At 38.7% G+C, this 20,117-nt stretch overlaps 1 protein-coding gene across 3 annotated transcripts in view; it reads left to right on the top strand.

Annotated features, from left to right (window-relative positions):
- CEP128 (centrosomal protein 128) overlaps window positions 1-20,117 on the top strand; it is a 465,565-nt gene that overhangs the window by 430,764 nt on the left and 14,684 nt on the right. For all 3 annotated transcript variants that reach the window (XM_043472686.1, XM_043472687.1, XM_043472685.1), the window contains 2 exons: window positions 4,516-4,593; window positions 8,237-8,350. In XM_043472686.1, the coding sequence (XP_043328621.1) occupies window positions 4,516-4,593; window positions 8,237-8,350 (192 nt within the window). The remainder of the gene's footprint in view (window positions 1-4,515; window positions 4,594-8,236; window positions 8,351-20,117) is intronic.

Below are 20,117 nucleotides of genomic sequence, written 5' to 3'. Positions count from 1 at the left end.
AAAAAGAAAAGGAAATGTTAGTATCATAAAACTCAACCTCATACCTAATGTCCTTTAATCAACAGAAAGAATGTCCTGACCCCTGTGTGTGTATGTATTGGATGCGTGGTCTTAAGCACAGACGCTTCAGAACTGGCAAAATGAAATTCTTCCTGGGTTCAAGTTTGCCAAGGACATATCTTCAAAATTCTAGCTGCTAAGAGTTGATGGCTAGCAAGGGATTAGGAATTTACATAAAGCACATACTGTTACAGCTTCGGGTTGCTCTCCTTTTCTGTTGGTGATTTACCATGAAAATAGACTACTTGGGTTTACATACCAATTTTGCCACCATGTGAGTGACTGTAGGGTTATTTACACTTTATTCCTCGGTTGCCTCATCTGCAAAATGGGGATAACATTAGTATCTACATTATATGATGGTATGAGGATTAAGAATTGTATTCAAGATTGAATTACATTTGTATAGTTCAGTCATAGAATTAGGTATAATTGATCATTTGCTTCCTAGGCCAGTGGAAGTCCAGCTTCTTAAGCCTCTGAGATAAACCACATACTATATTCCTTGTGTTGTATTGATCTTTACGAAATGGAGTCTTAGTTGTGAATTTCTGTTTGTTTTCAAACTTGATATGAAATTTAGTATCTTGTAACATTTGCAAAAGAGAAATAATCTTTAAACCCCTCTGTGAATGTCTGATTTAGTTTTCCTGGGAAATTGGTTTCAGGAAACTAAAGACAGGTTCAGCACCTGTCACTTGCTAGCGCCATTATTAAAACGTGAGCAGTTGTTTCCTTAATCCTACCGGAGAAGACTTCTCTGTGCAGAAATAATTAACCAACTTAAAAGGTAAAAAGTTTCCCTGACTCTCCATGAGGTGTTTTGCCCTAAGAGCGAGCACGGTATCTCTAAAATCCAACAAACCCTGTTTAGACTTCCCATCTGCTATCTCTTCTTGTCTTTCTAGCACAGTTAGATTTTGGGGGAAAGTGAACTTGAAATGCCATGTAATGTGACAAGACCCTAATCTCACATTAAAAAACAAAACAGAAAATAGAGTTCAGACGTGAATGTGCATACTCTTAAGTCTATATTTGAAAGCGGTAGGTTTAAGCACACTTACATGCCTAGAGAGAGAAGGACAAAAAATAAATGTACTCCCCCAACGCCACTGAGTCATAAAATTATGAGACCTGAGATGTCTGCAGACCTGGTCTCACTATCCTCATTACTTCATATCTTATTGTTGCAGATGCCTTAAAAATCTCAGCATCTGTACATGTAATGTCCTTAAAATAAATGCAGTTAGCTTTTTTCTTTGTTTAATTCTTACATCTCTTGCATATGCATATTCTCCCTCCAGTGAATTAAAAGTTCCTGCAGAACAGAACATGTGCTGTCCACATCTTACGAATTTTTCTGTTACCTAGTAATACATTTGGCGTTAATCGATTGACTAGAATATAAGGATAGAGAGAAAGACATGTTTACCAGAAAATATTTCTGATATTGAACGAGATATTGCAAAACAACCCATAAATGGAATATAAAATAATCACAACTGAAAAAGATGAAGAGAAAGTATGAAGATGTTAACTAAGACACAGGAGGTTGGGGAGGGAAGTAGAAAAATAACTGTACGCAAGAAGGAGCCAAGCAATTTTTTTAAGATTGAAGGTTTACTCAGAAAAAGTCACCATTTGAATAAGTACCCCCAAACATAATCAAATAGTCAAAATAAACTAGTATGTGTAAACATGCAACAAAAAAAACCTTCTTCATGCATCACTTGGTTGATTGAAAATTCTAAGCAAAAATATTTATATAACCTACTGGTTTTACAGTAGGGAAAAGATTATTTGTTTATTTTAAAATCACAATGAGTTTAACATATTAATATTTAACCCAAGTTTAGAGGGTCACTTTTAAGTGAGAAAAATTATGAGATGAAAAAATGAAAATGAAGTTTTTAAACAACAAGTTGTACTGAAGCTATTGTTTATGAAGAAGAGTTTATCCAGTGCATAAAATTCTGCTTTAAAATCACTATGGCATTGATTTGTATTTTACTATTCAAGGACCAATATAATTCTTGAGGAAAGCTATAATTTTACTATTTAAATGAATGTAGCATATATGGTGGCTAAAACTATTAGTTCTCCTAAATCTACACATGAGGGACTATGCTAAGAAACATGTCATTTTTTTTATTGAAATATAGTTCATTAGCAATGCTGTTAATTTCTCCTGTACAACATACTGTGACTCAGCTATAAATATATATATATAGTCTTTTTTATATTTTTTCTATTATGATTTATCTCAGGACATTGAAGACATCCTGTGCTGTCCAGTAGGACCTTGTTGTTTATGAATTCTATATGTAATAGTTTGCATCTACTAACTTCAGACTTACAGTCCATCCCTTCCCACACCCCTCGCTTGGCAAGCACAAGTCTGTTCTCTATTGTCTGTGAGTCTAAGAAACATGTCGTTTTGATGAATCTGTCCCACACATGAAAACATTAAATGAAGCCATTTAAAAGGCATGGCAGTTTAAATTGAGCACGTGCTGCAAAAAGACTAACAATAGTGCAAGTTAAGGGGGAGGAACAAAATACCTAAGTCCTTTAGGTGGAACTTGGAAAGGAAGTTTAAGTAGAACTTGAAAAGTTATGAAAGTGACAAAATAGCATTTACAACTTAACAATTTCGAAAAAGCAGAAGTAAGGATGTTTCCACTCTTCTCTCAAAAATCACATTAGAGAAATGCAAATACGAAGAAACAGAAACAGTGGTTTACACATTGATAACTAGAAGACATCTATAACTCCAAGTCAAAGAAGACAGGGCCAAATGACTCATAACAATAAAGAGGGTAAAATGACTTAACATGCCTGTCAAGGGGAGAGCTTTGGAAGGCAAATTTTATTCAACCTGTAAAGTTTCAGAAAGATTTTTGAGCTGGTGGTACTTTTTTACTGCAGAAGGAAAAAGTGGAAATAAGGACATTGGAAGTGTCTTCAAGGAAGGGTTAGAACCTCCAAACTGTCTCCATCTGTACCTCTCCACACACCTTGCAGGAAGCCACAAGGTTATACTCTGGAGAAGCTCTGAATCAGAAGTGAAGGCAGGGAACAGCATCAGTGTGAGACAGGGACACGAAGAGGAAGTAAAAGAGAACCCCAGTTCCTAACCCTGTCTAGTTCCCAAAAGAAATGAACTCCCCCTGAGAAAAAAGCCCTCATGTACATATAATATGGAGCCTCCTCCCAGTTAAAAAAAAAAAAAAAAGCCATCTGACCACCTGGTTAGCCTACAGTTTGATTATATAAGTCTCAGGTATTTTTGCAATAAATTCTGTGCTATGCATTGGTAACTAACAAACCATGAAATCTTACAGCTTAACACTGTGCAAGTTGCTTTTTCATTCCCATTACGTTCCAATACAGTGAGCGGCTCTCTGGCTTGTAGTTCTGCCCTCTGGAACACGTGGTCTCCGGGGTCCTCATGGCAGGATCTAGGGTGGAAGAGGGAGCACATAGACTCAACTCTCTCGGTCCAGAAGGGACACTTGTCACCTCCACTCACAGCCTGGTGCAGATCCATTCATGTGGGAGACGTGGAGGAACACTCGGAACATTGGGTGGTCACTAACTTCTCAACAGCTCTGTGAGAAATCTGTGTGCAGGGTCTTGCAGGCCCCTTCCTTCCCATGCCGCAGCCGTGGGGTTTGCTTTTAATTTCACTGCATATTTGCAATTCGTTTTGAATGTAAAAGCTATCTATGTGCCTGCCCTGTGATAGGAGTTAGAATACAGAGGTGTGTATGGTACAGTCTCTGGTCTCAAGGTTATTCTACATTTGACCTCTTAATTCAATATTGGCTTTGAAATAAGTTTCAGGTCATTCCCTCTTAATGCTCATATTGGTATGTATAAATCAGTGGCTAGCTAATCAAAGACTGTAAAAGTTATTGATTTGTAATCAACAGGACCTTTTGTCCCTGTTGCAAAATATTTAATTTCGGATATTTCTTCCAAGTCTTTTGAGAACTGCACTTTTCCTTTTTAACTCAAATAGTTGTTGAGAGCTCTTTTCTTCTTTACAATGGCAACATGTAAGGATCTCTAATGTGCTCTGTAGATAAGTAAATGCAAATTTATCTGTTTCTCATTATTACCTTGTGATTTACTTCTGATGTGCACTGAAGCAGGTTTGTGAATTAATATGAAATTCTCTATAGAAAGTTTCATAGCTTATCAATTGAAAGCAGTTATCTAGGAAGAGTTTTGTATCTGAGACAGTTTGCAAATACGTCTCATATACTTCTTTAAAACTTTTATTTTCTGATTTGAAAACATACGTTTATCTTAGAAAAACTATTTCTTCTTGGTTGACTCTCTCAATCTACAGCTTGAACTGCTTATACCCGTGGTACAACTGATTTTTAGTAGTTGGATTCTGAGAGTATTGATCAATTTTTTATAATGTTTGCTTGCCTTGTTTTCTAGAGTACCCGAGTGGCTTTGGACCATCTGGAGTCTGTGCCTGAGAAGCTGAGCCTGCTAGAAGATTTCAAAGGCTTCCGAGTGAGAAAGCGTTGGCTTGTCCCTTTCAGTATTGTTATCTGAGTGAGAACAAGTGACATCTTCCTGATGTGCAAAGAAAATTGTAGGGAGGGAGGAAGAACCAAAGAGCTTGGAGACTCTTAGCTCTCAATCTTATCTGAGTTTATTGACATTTGTGAAGCCAGGATTGAAAATAGTGGAATTTATATATTAGCACAATAAAGGAAAATAGAGACTTTTACCCTATTACCAGAAGCTCATTTGGCCCCCTAAAGCTTTAATTATAATTTAGAAAAACCTGAGAATTAAAATTATATCACAGTGCATTGGTGATATATAACTTTTTGATGAACAGTTTTCATTTGTGAATTATCTTCTTTTATTAAATCATTAAATTTCCAGAGTACTGTTTGTCTTAGAGATACAGTAGTACACAGGTTATCCCTATATGACAATATATGAGATCAAATCCACATAGAATTTTAGATTTTGTATCAAATGCTATTTATTGATAGAACTCTAACCCTAAAGGATTTCATTATGAAGCCAGTTAATTACATATGTGGATTTACCTACTACAGTTTTTTTTTAAGTTGCTTATAGAGGAGAGAGGCAAAGCAAATAACCCTCCCACCCAGTCATGCCAAACAAGGTGCAGCTCAGATAGCATCTTCACGTGTCCCCTTAGGGATACATGTGTAGTGGACAGTTTTAATGATCTGTGGTTTTTTTCACCCTGTATGAACAAACAAAGGTGAGAGAGTCTCTTTCTGAAAAACATTTAACCATTCATTTTACATTGGCCTTAAAGTATTGCTTGTATTTAGGTTCTGCTTAACGCTAACATATTTGAGAATATAGTGAGTAAGAAATATAAGGCAGATCATGCCATATTGATTTCTTGGAGATATTAATGCGATTCATCTTTCAAGGTCTACACTATTTTAAAATTTCACTGTGTATTTTGCTAGTTCAGTAACTGAACATTTTTGAGTGGGATCTAAGGTTGAGCTGACACTTGTGGAAATCTTGAATATCACGTATAGAATAAAACCAAGCATTTCTAGTATACTTTATTAAAGTTTCAATTCTTTTTCATGATTTGATTTTATATTTGCAGTCTAAATCTCAGTCACTATCAAAGAATTATGAAAAATGTACAAGAAGATATAATTTCTGTTCACCCTTATATGACCCAGTGTGGAAAGGAGACAATATGTTACACCCATGTCCTTTCCACTTTTTTCTCTTTAGATAATAGAACTTATCAAAGTGAATGAAGGGCAGGCAAGAGAGAAGGTTTTAGAAACAGGTGGCATTTGTCACCTGAGAAACTGATGCCTGTCTTTACCAGTATAAAAATGTAAAATGTAATCTCCGGTAACAGCTCATTTTTCCTCAGTGGTCTACATTAAACAGAATGTTCACAAATACAGTGTAAAAGTTGTTCCCTACTATTGCCAAATTTCTTTATTGTTTTTCATCATATGGGCTATTAATTATCTACAAATCTAGCTTATGTGTATGCACACTCACATAGGAAGATGCCTCTGTGGTGAGATTTTTAGAGACAGAATGTTTTTCAAAATTTAGAATTGTACTTTTAGTCATTCAAATGGAAATGTCTACCTTTAAAATGGAAAGAAATTCAATAGCAAGAATTAACACACTATATATGGCAGGCAAAAGCTAAGCATTTTATATTTCTTCAAATCCTCAGAGACACATTATAGATTGGCATTATTTTCCCTCATTTTACTACTCAGGAAACTGAAGCTTAGAGTGTGTAGATTATATAAAACTATGATATAATTCTGCATATTTATAGGAAAGCCCATCTGTTTTGCCTACCACCTCTAGCCTGAAACCCATTCCATATGTACTCTAGAGCCATCTATATGATAAAAAGAGGTCATGTAATCAATTAATGAAAACATTGCCTTAAATAAAAATATATAAAGCCTTTAGATTATTAGATGCAGATTATATTTTTCAAATCCTTAAAACTTTCTAAAATTTTGTATGCAGTTAACAAGTTGAAAGACCTAAGTTCTGGTTCATGCTCCTGCCCCAGACAAACTCACTTAATATCTTAGAGCTTATTTCCTCATCCATAAGATGAGAGATTTGAACCATATTATCTCTGTTGTTCCTGCTCACACTGGCATCACTAGCATATATGTGAAAATGCATTTCACATGTTTTTGAACAATACTGTAGTCTCTGACAACTAAATGTGAATGCAAATATCATCTTACTTAGATGATCTTGACTTTATTCTTATTTAAAAGTGTCATGGTCTCTGTCTCTCTCTTTCTCTCTACCCCTTCCTCCCCACCCCACTTCATTTTTTTTTAAATCCTTATTTTGAAAGGAATGGTTCAGCACCACAATCCTACATTTAAATATTACATATTTGATATGGAGGAGAGGGAACAGCTTTGGGTTCCAAGGTCACTCTGCCACAAATTGCCTAGCCTTGGACAGGACATTCTTAACTTACCTAGGCTGTAAATCTTTTTAAAAAATAAAAATGATAACTTTGGAATTCTAATACCCCTTCTTGTCTGAACATTCAAAAAATTATTTGGGGCTATTTGGGGAACTAAATTCCATAGATCATTTTTCTTATACATGAAAATCAGTTGCCCTAATTCTGTTTAATTTCTCCCTAGTTCATACTAGAAGGGTCTACATAGGGGACTTCCCTGGCAGTCCAGTGGTTAAGACTCCAGGTTTCCAATGTTTAGATCCCAGTTTAGATCCTTGGTTGGGGAACTAAGATCTGATATGCCCGGCAATGCAGCCAAAAAAAAAAAAAAGAAATATCTAAGTAACGAAATGTCTAAGTAACAGGCTGCGGTGACTGTTTGCTGTGTTCTGTCCTCTCTCCCCAGAAAGAAGGAAAAATAGGAAGGTAGGCAGACCCTGGTAATTTTTTCTGTCTTAATTTATTATCGGAATCTTTACATGCTTTTGAGGGCAGATGAGCTATTCCTTTTTTTTTTTTTCCTATAAGATATTTTTGATGTGGACCATTTTTAAAGTCTATTTTGAATTTGTTATAAGATTGCTTTTGTTTTACGGTGTTGGTCTTTTGGCCCTGAAGCATATGGGATCTGAGTTCCCCAATCAGGGATTGAACCCATACCCCCTGCATTGGAAAGCAAAGTCTTAACCACTGGACCACCAAAGAAGTCCCAAGATGAGCTATCCTTACATTTAAAAATCTACATGAAATAATAGTTAAAAGGTAGTGTGTTGAAGAAAGAGAATTTTTTTTTTTTTTGCTAAGTGCAATTCTAAGGGACAGTATACACCATCCAAAAGTGGCATAGTGTCATTAAATACCATCTTCAAACAACTCACTGTTACTTTAAATTTTTCCCTTCACCTAAAGGGTGTCAGTCATTTCAGATTGGCATGGGAACTACCAGTGGAAAAAAAAAATGCCAATAACTTTTGTGGGACTCTGTTTTTATTTTTAATGGTAGCATCTAAAGTGACCATCTTTTTCCTTATCCTTGGGAACCTATGATTCCTCTGTATATCTCTCTAAATGCCTATAATGATTTATTATCTAGATATCAAAACTTTCTCAGCTTAATTTCAAGCTCTGGTTTCTCTTTCATCTGCCAATTTAGACCCTTTCTTGTTTTTGCAGGGTTCCTGCAGTTTATCCGACAGAATTGACGGAAGATATTCAAAATACCGAGTTCACAGAGAGTCTCTTCAGCAGTGCCGGGATGACCCCAAGCACAGAATCCAAAGCTTCAAAGTAATGTCCTTGATATACATTTTCAGATTCTGGGTGTTACCCGCGGTTATGGCCACAGTTTTCTGAGCAGGCCCCGCAGCATTTGCATAAGGGTACTTAGGAAAGAAATGTCTTGATGTAGCAGATAGATCTTCAGTTTTGTAGAAGTAGAAAATAAAAATTCAGGGATCGTGTATATAACTTTTTATCTGAGAACTCATCTTTAAGTGTATGCTGTTGTGGCTCAGCTGGTAAAGAATCCGCCTGCAATGCGGAAGACCTGGGTTCGATCCCTGGATTGGGAAGATCCCCTGGAGAAGGGAACGGCTACCCACTCCAGTGTTCTGGTCTAGAGAATACCATGGACTATACAGTCCATGGGGTCGCAAAGAGTAGGATATGACTGAGTGACTTTCGCTTTCTTTCACCCTCACTTTCATTGTTGCTTAACATGGTGTTTGTCTACGGGAATTGATGCTGCTTAGGAAATCCTGGTGGGCTTCCCAAATGGCTCAGGGGAAAAGAATCTGCCTGCTAATGCAGGAGATGTGGGTTTGATTCCTGGGTTGGGAAGATCCTCTGGAGAAGGAAATCACAGCCTGCTTCAATATTCTTGCCTGGGAAATCCCACCGGTAAAGGAGCCTGGTCAGCTCCAATCCATGGTGTCGCGAAGAGTTGGACACGATTTAGTGACTAAACAACGATAAGAAATCCTGAGCCAGGAAACCCTTGGCCTCTTGATCGGTCAGTGGCTTAGTGTGGATGGCCACCCTCCTCACTGTGTAAGTCTGACTATTCCTCTCTCTGCGCTAATATCCTCAGTAGGTGAAATAGCATATAGTATTTCCTAAGATCAGTGTTTATAGCCAGTCATTTCATGAGGATAAGAGCTCCATATTACTACTTCTGTCTGTGATTCATTAGTGGGGGACCATATAAGAGACTGGGAAGATTTGACTTAAATTACAAAAAGCCTACCATTCCCTAGAAGCTGTCCAAGACCCATGTGGGTTATGGGTGACTTGAAACTCATTTGACCTTTAACAGTTGTCAGCCTAGAGCTGAACTTCTTAACCCCAGCATTAGTGACATGTATGCCAGGTAATTCTTTGTTGCAGAGGCTGTCCTAGGCATTGTAGGATGTTAAGCAGCGTCCCTGAGAATCTACTCGCTGGGTATCAGTCGCATTCCCCATCCCAAGTTGTGGCATCCAAAAGTGTCTCTGGATGTTGCTAGGCATCCCCTGGAGGGCAGAGCTGCCCTCTCCCTCTCGCCGAGAACTGAGCTAGAGATGATCCATCTATAGTACACTCCAAGTCAAGTTAGAAAATAAAGCGCAAGTTTCAGCTTTTATATTCTTACAGAGTTCAATATGTATGCATATTCATTACACTGTATATATTCACTTATTTCAGCCAAGTGTAATTATTTTTAAGGTGCTTCTTCCCTCCTCTGAATGTAGTTGGACAGAATGCTCAGTGGATGTAAAGACAGTATTCATTTACATAAGCCCTCCCTGGCATGCCTAAAATGAGCTCCTTACTTCCCCCATCCCAAACAGAAACTTAACACAATATGTCGTGTTATTTATGCCCTTACTGTGAAGAGGGTGGCCTGTGACTTTGTGCTTTTTATACCTTTGCTCTTTATATTGGTATTATTGACTATAGCAGCGACCTTGTTGTCTCATATGGCAAATTTTAAGTTCACTAAATTGTCTTCCAACATTCTCATCAGGTCTCATATACTTAAGCATTTCTCTGCCACTTAGAGCACCACTGACTTAAGCAGAAGAACAAGACTTAGACAACAATAGCTAATAATAATAACTACTCATTATAGAGCACATATTAGAACAAACTGCATGAAATTGTTCTTTTTGTATGTGTCTTATGCTTTATGTGCCTGATCTCATTTAATCCTCACAGTAACCCTCTTTTTTTTTTTTTTTTTTTAACCATTGAAGAAAACGAGGTTATAGAGCGATTAAGTGGTTGAATTGTAGTTAAAACCTAAATCTGCCTGGCTACAAGAACCTATATCCTTGACCACCAGGCTATTATAGTGTAAATTTGGATCTGCTATCCCTTAATTTTTTTTAGAAGTCACCAAATGTAGGACAATATCTTTAATAAATAAAAGTCTGTTTTCTCCAAAAGTACAGAAACACAATATATGCCTCTTAGTTCAATAGAGGTCTAAAACCAGATGAAACATTTAAGACATTGTTTCCCAATACAGTTAGATTCAGTATCAGGTGATTTAATGCTATCTAGTGGCACCCAAATTGCTATAAATCAGTGCAATTTCTATAACAGCATATGGCAAAGCTATGAATGTTTAACATGTTCAGCAAGTAATCTCATTGGAGTTCTCTTTAAAATTACATTTGCAGCTGAAGAGGAAATAAAGCCTAGTTTTGTGAGGCCAACACTTATCAAAATGAGAAATAAGTTTGAAAATTTTGCAAATAGGCAGTACAAATACAGGAAAGAGCCACAAAGCACATTGTATGATAACATTGTTCCACATTAATACTACTTAAATATTTTTAAATGTTGATCCATTTCAGTGATGAATGTGTAGATTATTATCCTGTGTAGCAGATGTCTGGCCTGAAATAATGCAGTGATCTAATGCAAAACTCATGAGACTATCACATTTTTTGTAGTCATTATTGACAAAAATGTGAGAGCACATTTTTGCGAATCATAGATACCAATGGTCATTTGCTTATATGCTTTTTACAAAAATAAGTTATTAAGAATGAAAGGGGGCAACTTCAAAAGAAATAAGGTCATATGGGCAGTGATTTTAATTGTTAATTTCTTTACTTCCTGGATAATCAGAGAAGCTGCCTCTGATTTGTTGTTGTTGTCACTCAGTTATGTCCAACTCTTTGCAACCCCGTGGATTGCAGCATGCCAGGCTTCCTTGTCCTTCACTATCTCCCAGAGTTTGCTCAAACTCTGTGCAGACTATATTGCCAAAGCAGCGCGTTGCCTGTTGGAGATGGGGTTGGCAGCACGCATAAACATACAGAAGGCGGGTCTTCAAGAAGAGAATAGTTATTTGTCATCTAAATCCTTATAGATAATTTCTATACAGTTGTTTTAGAGCACAGTTCTGCAGACTACCAGCCATGGGCCAAATCTTGCCTGCTGACTGCTTTTGCAAGTAAAGTTTCCTTGGAAAACCGCCTCATTCACATATTCATGTGTTGTCTATGGTAGCTTTCATGCTCAGTGGCAGAGCTGAGTGGTTGCAACAGAAACTGTATGGCCTGCAAAGCCTCGTATACTTATCATCAGGTCCTCTTTGGGAAAATTTTGCCAACTCCTGGTCTAGAGAAAGGAGATTTTTACCAAACTATGCTTACTTCCTCTACATGTTATGTAGAATATTCTCTTCTCTTCATTTATCAGTCAAATACATACTGTGCAAGCTCTTTGTAAAGTCCTAATGCTATCCATTCATTCAACAAATATTTGTTGAGTTTCAGCCATGTGCCAGGAACTTTCTAGGTGCATGGGAATCACAGCAGTGAACAAAACAAAGATCTCTGCCTTTGAGAGCTTCTGTTCTTTAGGTAAGATCTTCAGTCTGTTGTTTCTGAATGCAACAGCCGGCAAACATGTACTGAGTCTCCACTGTGCGCCAGATGCAGTGCTGGGAGCTGGAGAGAAGGATGGCGTTTTAATAAGAAAAACCATTGCCAGCCTTGGGAATTCAGGTCACTGTAGTACGAAGGAGAAGGAGATAAATGCTGTCAAGATGACCCCATTCGGGACTTCCCTGATGAGCCGGTAGTGAAGAATCCACCTTCCAATGCAGGGGTAACAGGTTCGACCCCTGGTGGGGGAACTAAGATCCCACAAGCCACGAGGGAGATAGGCCCTCACAGCACAACTACTGAGCCCACGCACTCTCGAGCCGGGGCTCCACTCCACACGGCAACTAGAGAAAGCCAGGGGGCTGCCTTAAGGCCCAGCACAGCCAAAAAAGTTTTTCTGTAAATCGATCCCAATAAACAGCAGTGGAAGTCCAGAGAAGAAAGATGCTCTAAAGTCTTTTGAAAAGAGGCTCGTGATGACAAGGTACACAGAAGTGTTTTATCCTCATCCGTTTGGAAGAGAATCACTGTTAGCATTACAGTTGTAGAACCCTGACTCTATTACTGTTGACAGACAAATAGCTGTTGGAACAGCAGAACCGTGTTGGCAGCTGGCTCTGCTCATGTTTTCGCTGATGTCAGAAGGCAGCGAGGCATCCAATACGACTGCACTGCTGCTGGTGGGGGGGAGGGGGTAGAGTAGAAAGTGTGCAAGTCAGATTCCCTTTCAATCCAGGAGACTCATCGCCCACTGTTTACTCCAATGGCCATCACCAGGCTCAAAAGGATCAGGTTTCTAGAAACCCATCAAGATTTTCAGCAGGACCAGTGTCAACAATTGCTGAGAGCATAATGTGATGTTGTATGGAGCTTCCTAAGTTAACTGGACGGAGCCTGATCTACAAGTATATACGGAGACTTCAGTTCAGTGCTGAATCGGACACAACGTTGTATGAACAACAGAAGCATTCCACAGCTCCTTTCGTCAGGCCTAACTGGGTTTCTGTAAGACAACAGACTTCTTTGCTGTCCCCGCTGTTTCAAACAGAAGAGAATGTTCAACCGTCAGCCAATAACATAGCATTGCTAATCGGAATTCACAGAGGAGCATGGTTTTGTCCAAGATATTCCCATTTGCTACCTGCCCTTTTTGCTCTCTACCCATGTTCAATGTATGGTTTTAATTTAATTAGTAGTGGAGTTTTCAGTGAAATCACAAAAGGCATGTTTTGTTCCCATCCTTCCTCCTCCTGAAAAGAAAATCATTCAAAATCATTTCAATTTCTAGAAGAACTAGTAGGCAACTTCTCTTTAAAGAAGCAGATGTTTTACAGGATAAGATGAGGTGGGTAAGGAAGCGATGATGATGGCTTTCAGCGCAGGTTATGAAGGCAGAGTCTGACAAAGCCCATTGTCATATTTGCTCAGTGTAAGCACATGTGTGCTGCTCCTAGAAGCTGTTTCTCTCTGCTTGAATCGCTCTGTGGTTTGTTTATGCTTTGCTCATAGCAATTAATGACTGTTTGCACTTTCTCCCTAAGGTCAGCTATTTCTGTCCATATCTTAAATCGTCTACAATTGTTAGCTTCTGAAGCATGCAATATATAACTCCTAGTGCAATTCACAATTGGAGGTGATTTTCATTTAATGACTATTAAAATATATCATCAGTGTATTACTTAGGTAATTTTACAGATATTGCTTGAGAATAGTAGTGGCAATCACGGTGGAAATTGAGGGAGCTTTAACCTCATGATACCCCAATTATCTGACTTATGACCACCTCTCTCCATGCTTTTTAAAGAAGTTGTGTGTAAACTGCTCTGTAAATGTAGCTCTATGCTTCTGCCAGCCCCAAGCAATTTGCCATCATTTTAAACCTCTCCTGGAAAGAAAGAAAGGGAAGTCGCTCAATCTTGTCCAACTCTTCACAACCCCGTGTACTGTAGCCTGCCAGGCTCCTCCATCCAAAGGATTCTCCAGGCAAGAATACTGGAGTGGGCTGCTATGCCCTCCTCCAGGGGATCTTCCTACCCAGGGATCGAACCTGGGTCTCCCACATTGCAGGAGCCATTGGGGTTGGGGCCGGGGGGGAGACGGTTCGGAAAGATGATTGGAGGTGCAAGTCTAATCTTTAAGTTACCATAAAAGAAATAGTAAATATAGCTAAAGGTAAATACTGAAATTTGGGAAATGCTATTCTATGGATTATATGACTTTTGAGGGCAGACACTGTCTGCCTTATCTTTGACTCCAGAATACACAGTGCATGCTAATTTGATGATTAAACTTTTTTCCCCTAACTTCAGCCTTTTATGGAATTCTAACAGATTTCATTGTTATTTTTCCAGTAATTGTTAGATGACACATCTGAAACCTCATAGGCAATTGAATCGTGCTGAACTCTGAAGCAATTTTTGTTCTTTTGAAATGATTAAGACTAACTTTCCAGCCATAATATTTAACTAGTTGATTGCATCTTGCCATTTTAAAAGTTAAACAAAAGGTTGTCAAATAAGTTGAGTTTTTTTTTTTTTTTTGCTATAAAACCTGAAAATAGCAAAGGTGCAAAAGTGATTATTTAGGAGTCAAAATGGGTACTTGTATGAGCATATTTTTTGCTGTTGTTTTGCAGTCGCTAAGACATGTCCGATACTTTGCAACCCCAAACTGGACTGCATCACACCAGAATTCCCTGTCCTTCACTATCTCTCAAAGTTTGATCAAATTCACATCCACTGAGTTGGTGATGCCATCCAACCATCTCACCTTCTGTCACCCCTTCTCCTCCTGCCCTCAACTTTTCCCAACCTCAGGGTCTTTTCCAATGAGTCAGTTCTTCCAATCAGGTGGCCAAAGCATTGGAGCTTCAGCATCAGTCCTTCCAATGAATATTCAGGACTGATTTCCTCAGTTGACTGCCTTGAACTCCTTGCTGTCCAGGGGACTCTCAAAAGTCTTCTCCAACACCACAGTTTGAAAGCATCAATTCTTCAGTGCTCAGCTTTCTTTATGGTTCAACTCTCACATCCATACATGGCTATTGGAAAAACCATAACTTTGACTATATGGACCTTTGTTGGCAAAGTAATGTCTCTGCTTTTTAATACACTGTCTACGTTGGTCATAGCTTTCCTTCCAAGGAGCAGGCATCTTTTAATTTCATGGCTGCAGTCACCATCCACAGTGATTTTAGAGCCCAGAAAAATAAAGTCTGTCACTGCTTCCACTTTTCCTCCTTCTATTTGCCATGAACTGATGGGGCCAGATGCCATGATCTTAGTTTTTTGAATGTTGAGTTTTAAGCCAGCTTTTTCACTCTCCTCTTTCACTTTCATCAAAAAGCTCTTTAGTTCCTCTTCATTTTCTGCCATAAGGGTGGTGTCATCTGCATATCTGAGGTTGTTGATATTTCTTCCAGCAATCTTGATTCCAGCTTGTAATTCATCCAGCCTGGCATGTCACATGATTTACTCTGCATTTAAGCTAAATAAGCAGGGTGACAATATACAGCCTTGACATACTCCTTTCCTAATTTTAAACTAATTTTCCCTAAATTTAAATACCTAGAGTAACAGGCAAATTTGGGCTTGGAGTACAGACTGAAGCAGGGCAAAGTCTAACATGGTTTTGCCAAGAGAACGCACGGGTCATAGCAAACAGCCTCTTCCACCAACATAAGAGAGGACTTTACACATGGACATCACCAGATGGTCAATCCTGAAATCAGATTGATTATATTCTTTGCAGCCAAAGATGGCAAAGCCCCGTATAGTCAGCAAAAGCAAGACCGGGAGCTGACTGTGGCTTGGATCATGAACTCCTTATTACCAAATTCAGACTTAAATTGAAGAAAGTGGGGAACACCACTAGACCATTCAGGTATGACTTAAATAAAATCCCTTAGGATTATACACTGGAAGTGACAAATAGATTCAAGGGATTATCTGATAGAGTGCCTGAAGAACTATGGATGGAGGTTCGTGATATTGTATAAGAGGCAGTGAATAAGACCATCCCTGAGAAAAAGAAAGGCAAAATGGTTGTCTGAGGAGGCCTTTCAAATAGCTGTGAAAAGAAGAGAAGCAAAAGGCAAAGGAGAAAAGGAAAGATATGTCCATTTGAATGCAGAGTTCCAAAGAATAGCAAGGAGAGATAAGAAAGCCTTCCTCAGTGATCCGTGCAAAGCAATAGAGGAAATCAATGGAATGGGAAAAACTAGAGATCTCTTCAAGAAAATTAGAGATACCAAGGGAACATTTCATGCAAAGATGGGCACAATAAAGGACAGAAATGTTATAGACCTAACAGAAGCAGAAGATATGAAGAGGTGGCAAGAATACACAGAAGAACTATACAAAAAAGATCTTCATGACACACATAATCATGATGGTGTGATCCCTCATCTAGAGCCAGACTTCCTGGAATGAGAAGTCAAGTGGGCCTTAAGAAGCATCACTACAATCAAAGCTAATGGAGGTGATGGAATTCCAGTTGAGCTATTTCAAATCTGAAAAGATGATGCTGTGAAAGTGCTGCACTCAGTATGCCAGCAAATTTGGAAAACTCAGCAGTGGCCACAGGACTGGAAAAGGTCAGTTTTCATTCCAATCTCAAAGAAAGGCAATGCCAAAGAATGCTCAAACTACCACACAGTTTGCACTCATCTCACACGTTAGCAAAGTTATGCTCAAAATTCTCCAAGCCAGGCTTCAACAGTATGTGAACACTGAACTTTCAGATGTTCAAGCTGGATTTAGAAAAGGCAGAGGAACCAGAGATCAAATTGCCAACATCCATTGGATCATCAAGAAAGCAGAGTTCCAGAAAAATATCTACTTCAGCGACTGAACTGAACTGAATTTTAAACTAGTCCATTGTTCCATGTCCAGTTCTAACTGTTGCTTTTTCACCCACATACAGGTTTCTCAGGATACAGGTAAGGTGGTCTGGTATGCCCATCTCTAAGAATTTTCCATAGTTTGTTGTGGTCCACACAAAGGTTTAAGCATAGTCAACAAAGCAGAGGTAGATGGTTTTTCTGGAATTCCCTTACTTTTTCTGTGATCCAATGAATGTTGGCAGTTTGATCTCTGGATCCCCTTTTCTAAACCCAGCTTGTGCATCTGGAATTTCTCAGCTCAATACTGCTGAAGCCTAGCTTGAAGTATTATGAGTGGGACCTTGCTGGCATGTGAAATGAACACAGCTGTCCAGTAGTTTGAACATTCTCTGGCACTGCCTTTTTTTGGGATTGGAATGAATATTGGACCTTTTCACTACTGAGTTTTCCAAATTTGCTGACATATTGAGTGCAGCACTATAAGAGCATCATATTTTAGGATTTTAAATAACTCAGCTAGAATTCCATCACCTGTGGTAGCCTTGTTTGTAGTAATGCTTCCTAAAGCCCACTTTTGTTTGGCCCTAGATGATGGACCATACCATCGTCATTATCCTGTTCATTAATACCTGTTTTGTATAGTTCTTCTATGTATTCTTGCCACTTCTTAAACTCTTCTGCTTCTCTTAGGTCCTTACTGTTTCTGTCCTTTATTGTGCCCATCCTTTCATGAAATGTTCCCCTGATACCTCCAGATTTCTTGATGAGATTTCTAATCTTTCCCATTGTACTGTTTTCCTCTATTTCCTTGTGTTGTTCAGTTAAGAAAGACTTCTTATCTCTCCTTGCTATTCTCTGGAAGTCTGCATTCATTAGGGTCTTTAATTTTTTTTAACCCTACCAAACCCAGTCCCCCTGACAAACCACATGCTTTCTTCACTGTTTCCAATGATTTGCTCAATTAGAGCATTAAGAAAGGAAAGATTATGAAGAAATTTAACTGTAAAGATACCATTGTTAATCATATTGAATTCAAAATTCTAACTATATTAGGTACATCAGTTCAGTTCAGTTGCTCAGTGGTGTCCAAATCTTTGCGACCCCATTGACTGCAGCACGCCAGGCCTCCCTGCCCATCACCAACTCCTGGAGCTTACCCAAACTCATGACCATTGAGTCGGTGATGCCATCCAACCATCTCATCCTCTGTCGTCCCCTTCTCCTCCTGCCTTCAATATTTCCCAGTATCAGGGTCTTTTCAAATGAGTCAACTCTTCGCATGAGGTGGCCAAAGTATTGGAGTTTCAGCTTCAGCATCAGTCCTTCCAATGAGCACCCAGGACTGATCTCCTTTAGGATGGACTGGTTGGATCTCCTTGCAGTCCAAGGGACTCTCAAGAGTCTTCTCCAACACCACAGTTCAAAAGCATCGATTCTTTGGTGCTCAGCTTTCTTTATAATCCGACTCTCACTTCCATACATGACTACTGGAAAAACCCATAGGCTTGACTAGATGGACCTTTCTTGGCAAAGTAATGTCTCTGCTTTTTAATATGCTGTCTACTTTGGTCATAACTTTCCTTCCAAGGAGTAAGCATCTTTTAATTTCATGGCTGCAGTCACCATCTGCAGTGATTTTGGAGCCCCCAAAAATAAAGTCAACCACTGTTTCCACTATTTCCCCATCTATTTGCCATGAAATGATGGGACCGGATGCCATGATCTTAGTTTTCTGAATGTTGAGCTTTAAGTCAACTTTTTCACTCTCCTCTTTCACTTTCGTCAAGTAGTTCTTTAGCTCTTCTTCACTTTCTGCCATAAGGGTGGTGTCATCTGCATGTCTGAGGTTATTGGTATTTCTCCTGGCAATCTTGATTCTAGCTTGTGCTTCATCCAGCCCAGCATTTCTCAGGATGTACTCTGTATATAAGTTAAATAAACAGGGTGACAATATATAGCCTTGAGATACTCCTTTTCCTCTTTGGAACCAGTCTAACTATTGCTTCCTGACCTGCATACAGGTTTCTCAAGAGGCAGGTCAGGTGGTCTGGTATTCCCGTCTCTCAGAATTTTCTACAGTTTATTGTGATCCACAGAGTCAAAGGCTTTGGCATTGTCAATAAAGCAGAAATAGATATTTTTCTGGAACTCTCTTGCTTTTTCGATTATCCAGTGGATGTTGGCAATTTGATCTCTGGTTCCTCTGCCTTTTCTAAAGCCAGCTTGAACATCTGGAAGTTCACGATTCATGTATTGCTGAAGCCTGACTTGGAGAATCTTGAGCATTATTTACTAGCGTGCGAGATGAGTGCAATTGTGCGGTAGTTTGAACATTCTTTGGCATTGTCTTTCTTTGGGATTGGAATGAAAACTGACCTTTTCCAGTCCTGTGGCCACTGCTGAGCTTTCCAAATTTGCTGGCATATTGAGTGCAGCACTTTCACAGCATCATCTTTTAGGATTTGAAATAGCTCAACTGGAATTCCATCACCTCCACTAGCTTTGTTTGCAGTGATGCTTCCTAAGGCCCACTTGACTTCTCATCCCAGGATGTCTGGCTCTAGGTGAGTGATAATGCCAGTTAATTGTCTTGTTAGTTTGTAATAAATATACTATAACATATTTATCCAAACAATCCTTGTTTCCTTTAAATAGTCACTTTAAGGGAATAAACATTGATTCTAGGAACCATCATTATAAAATATCTTTGTATCTCTACCTTTGTTTCTTAAGTCAGTGACACATTTTTTTGAGTATCTTTGTTTATGGCAAATTTTTACCCACTGTGAATATATTTGGTTTTTGAAAATGGATTAAAATCATGTAGAGCCAAGTCTGAAATGGGTTAACAAAACACACACACACACACACACCAAAAACTGAGTATAATCCTTTTTTTTTTAGTGAGTCACTAAGAATATTAAATTCTTATACCATAAAATAGCAATTGAATATAGGTAAATTTATCAAATGGCCTGATCCAACACAGTATTTTTTCATGAGTCTGTTCCTCTGTGGCTGAATGTGGCTTCATGTTTATTGTCTTATGATATAATTGTGGAAGAGATGGTTTGCATAGTTAGATGTTCTGATTGTTCAGTGGTTCTGCTTGGGTAGGTTAGAATTTCAAAGTGTCAGTGCTGAGAAGTCTTCGGAGATGATCTTGCCCAGCTCTGTCATTTTCTTACATGAAGAAAATGAGAATGGGAGAGTGACAGTCTCCTACTTCCAACTTCCAGAGAGCAAACTTTGAAGAATATGATCATTATTGAGTTCCTTATTGCATATGGCACTGTTCTGAACTATGAAGATTAGGATGGGTAGGTGGAAA

Source organism: Cervus canadensis, chromosome 6 (genome assembly GCF_019320065.1).
Source record: "Cervus canadensis isolate Bull #8, Minnesota chromosome 6, ASM1932006v1, whole genome shotgun sequence".
Lineage (NCBI taxonomy): Eukaryota > Metazoa > Chordata > Mammalia > Artiodactyla > Cervidae > Cervus > Cervus canadensis.
Note: the sequence above shows the minus strand (reverse complement) of the source record. Positions and strands in the feature narration are given on the sequence as shown.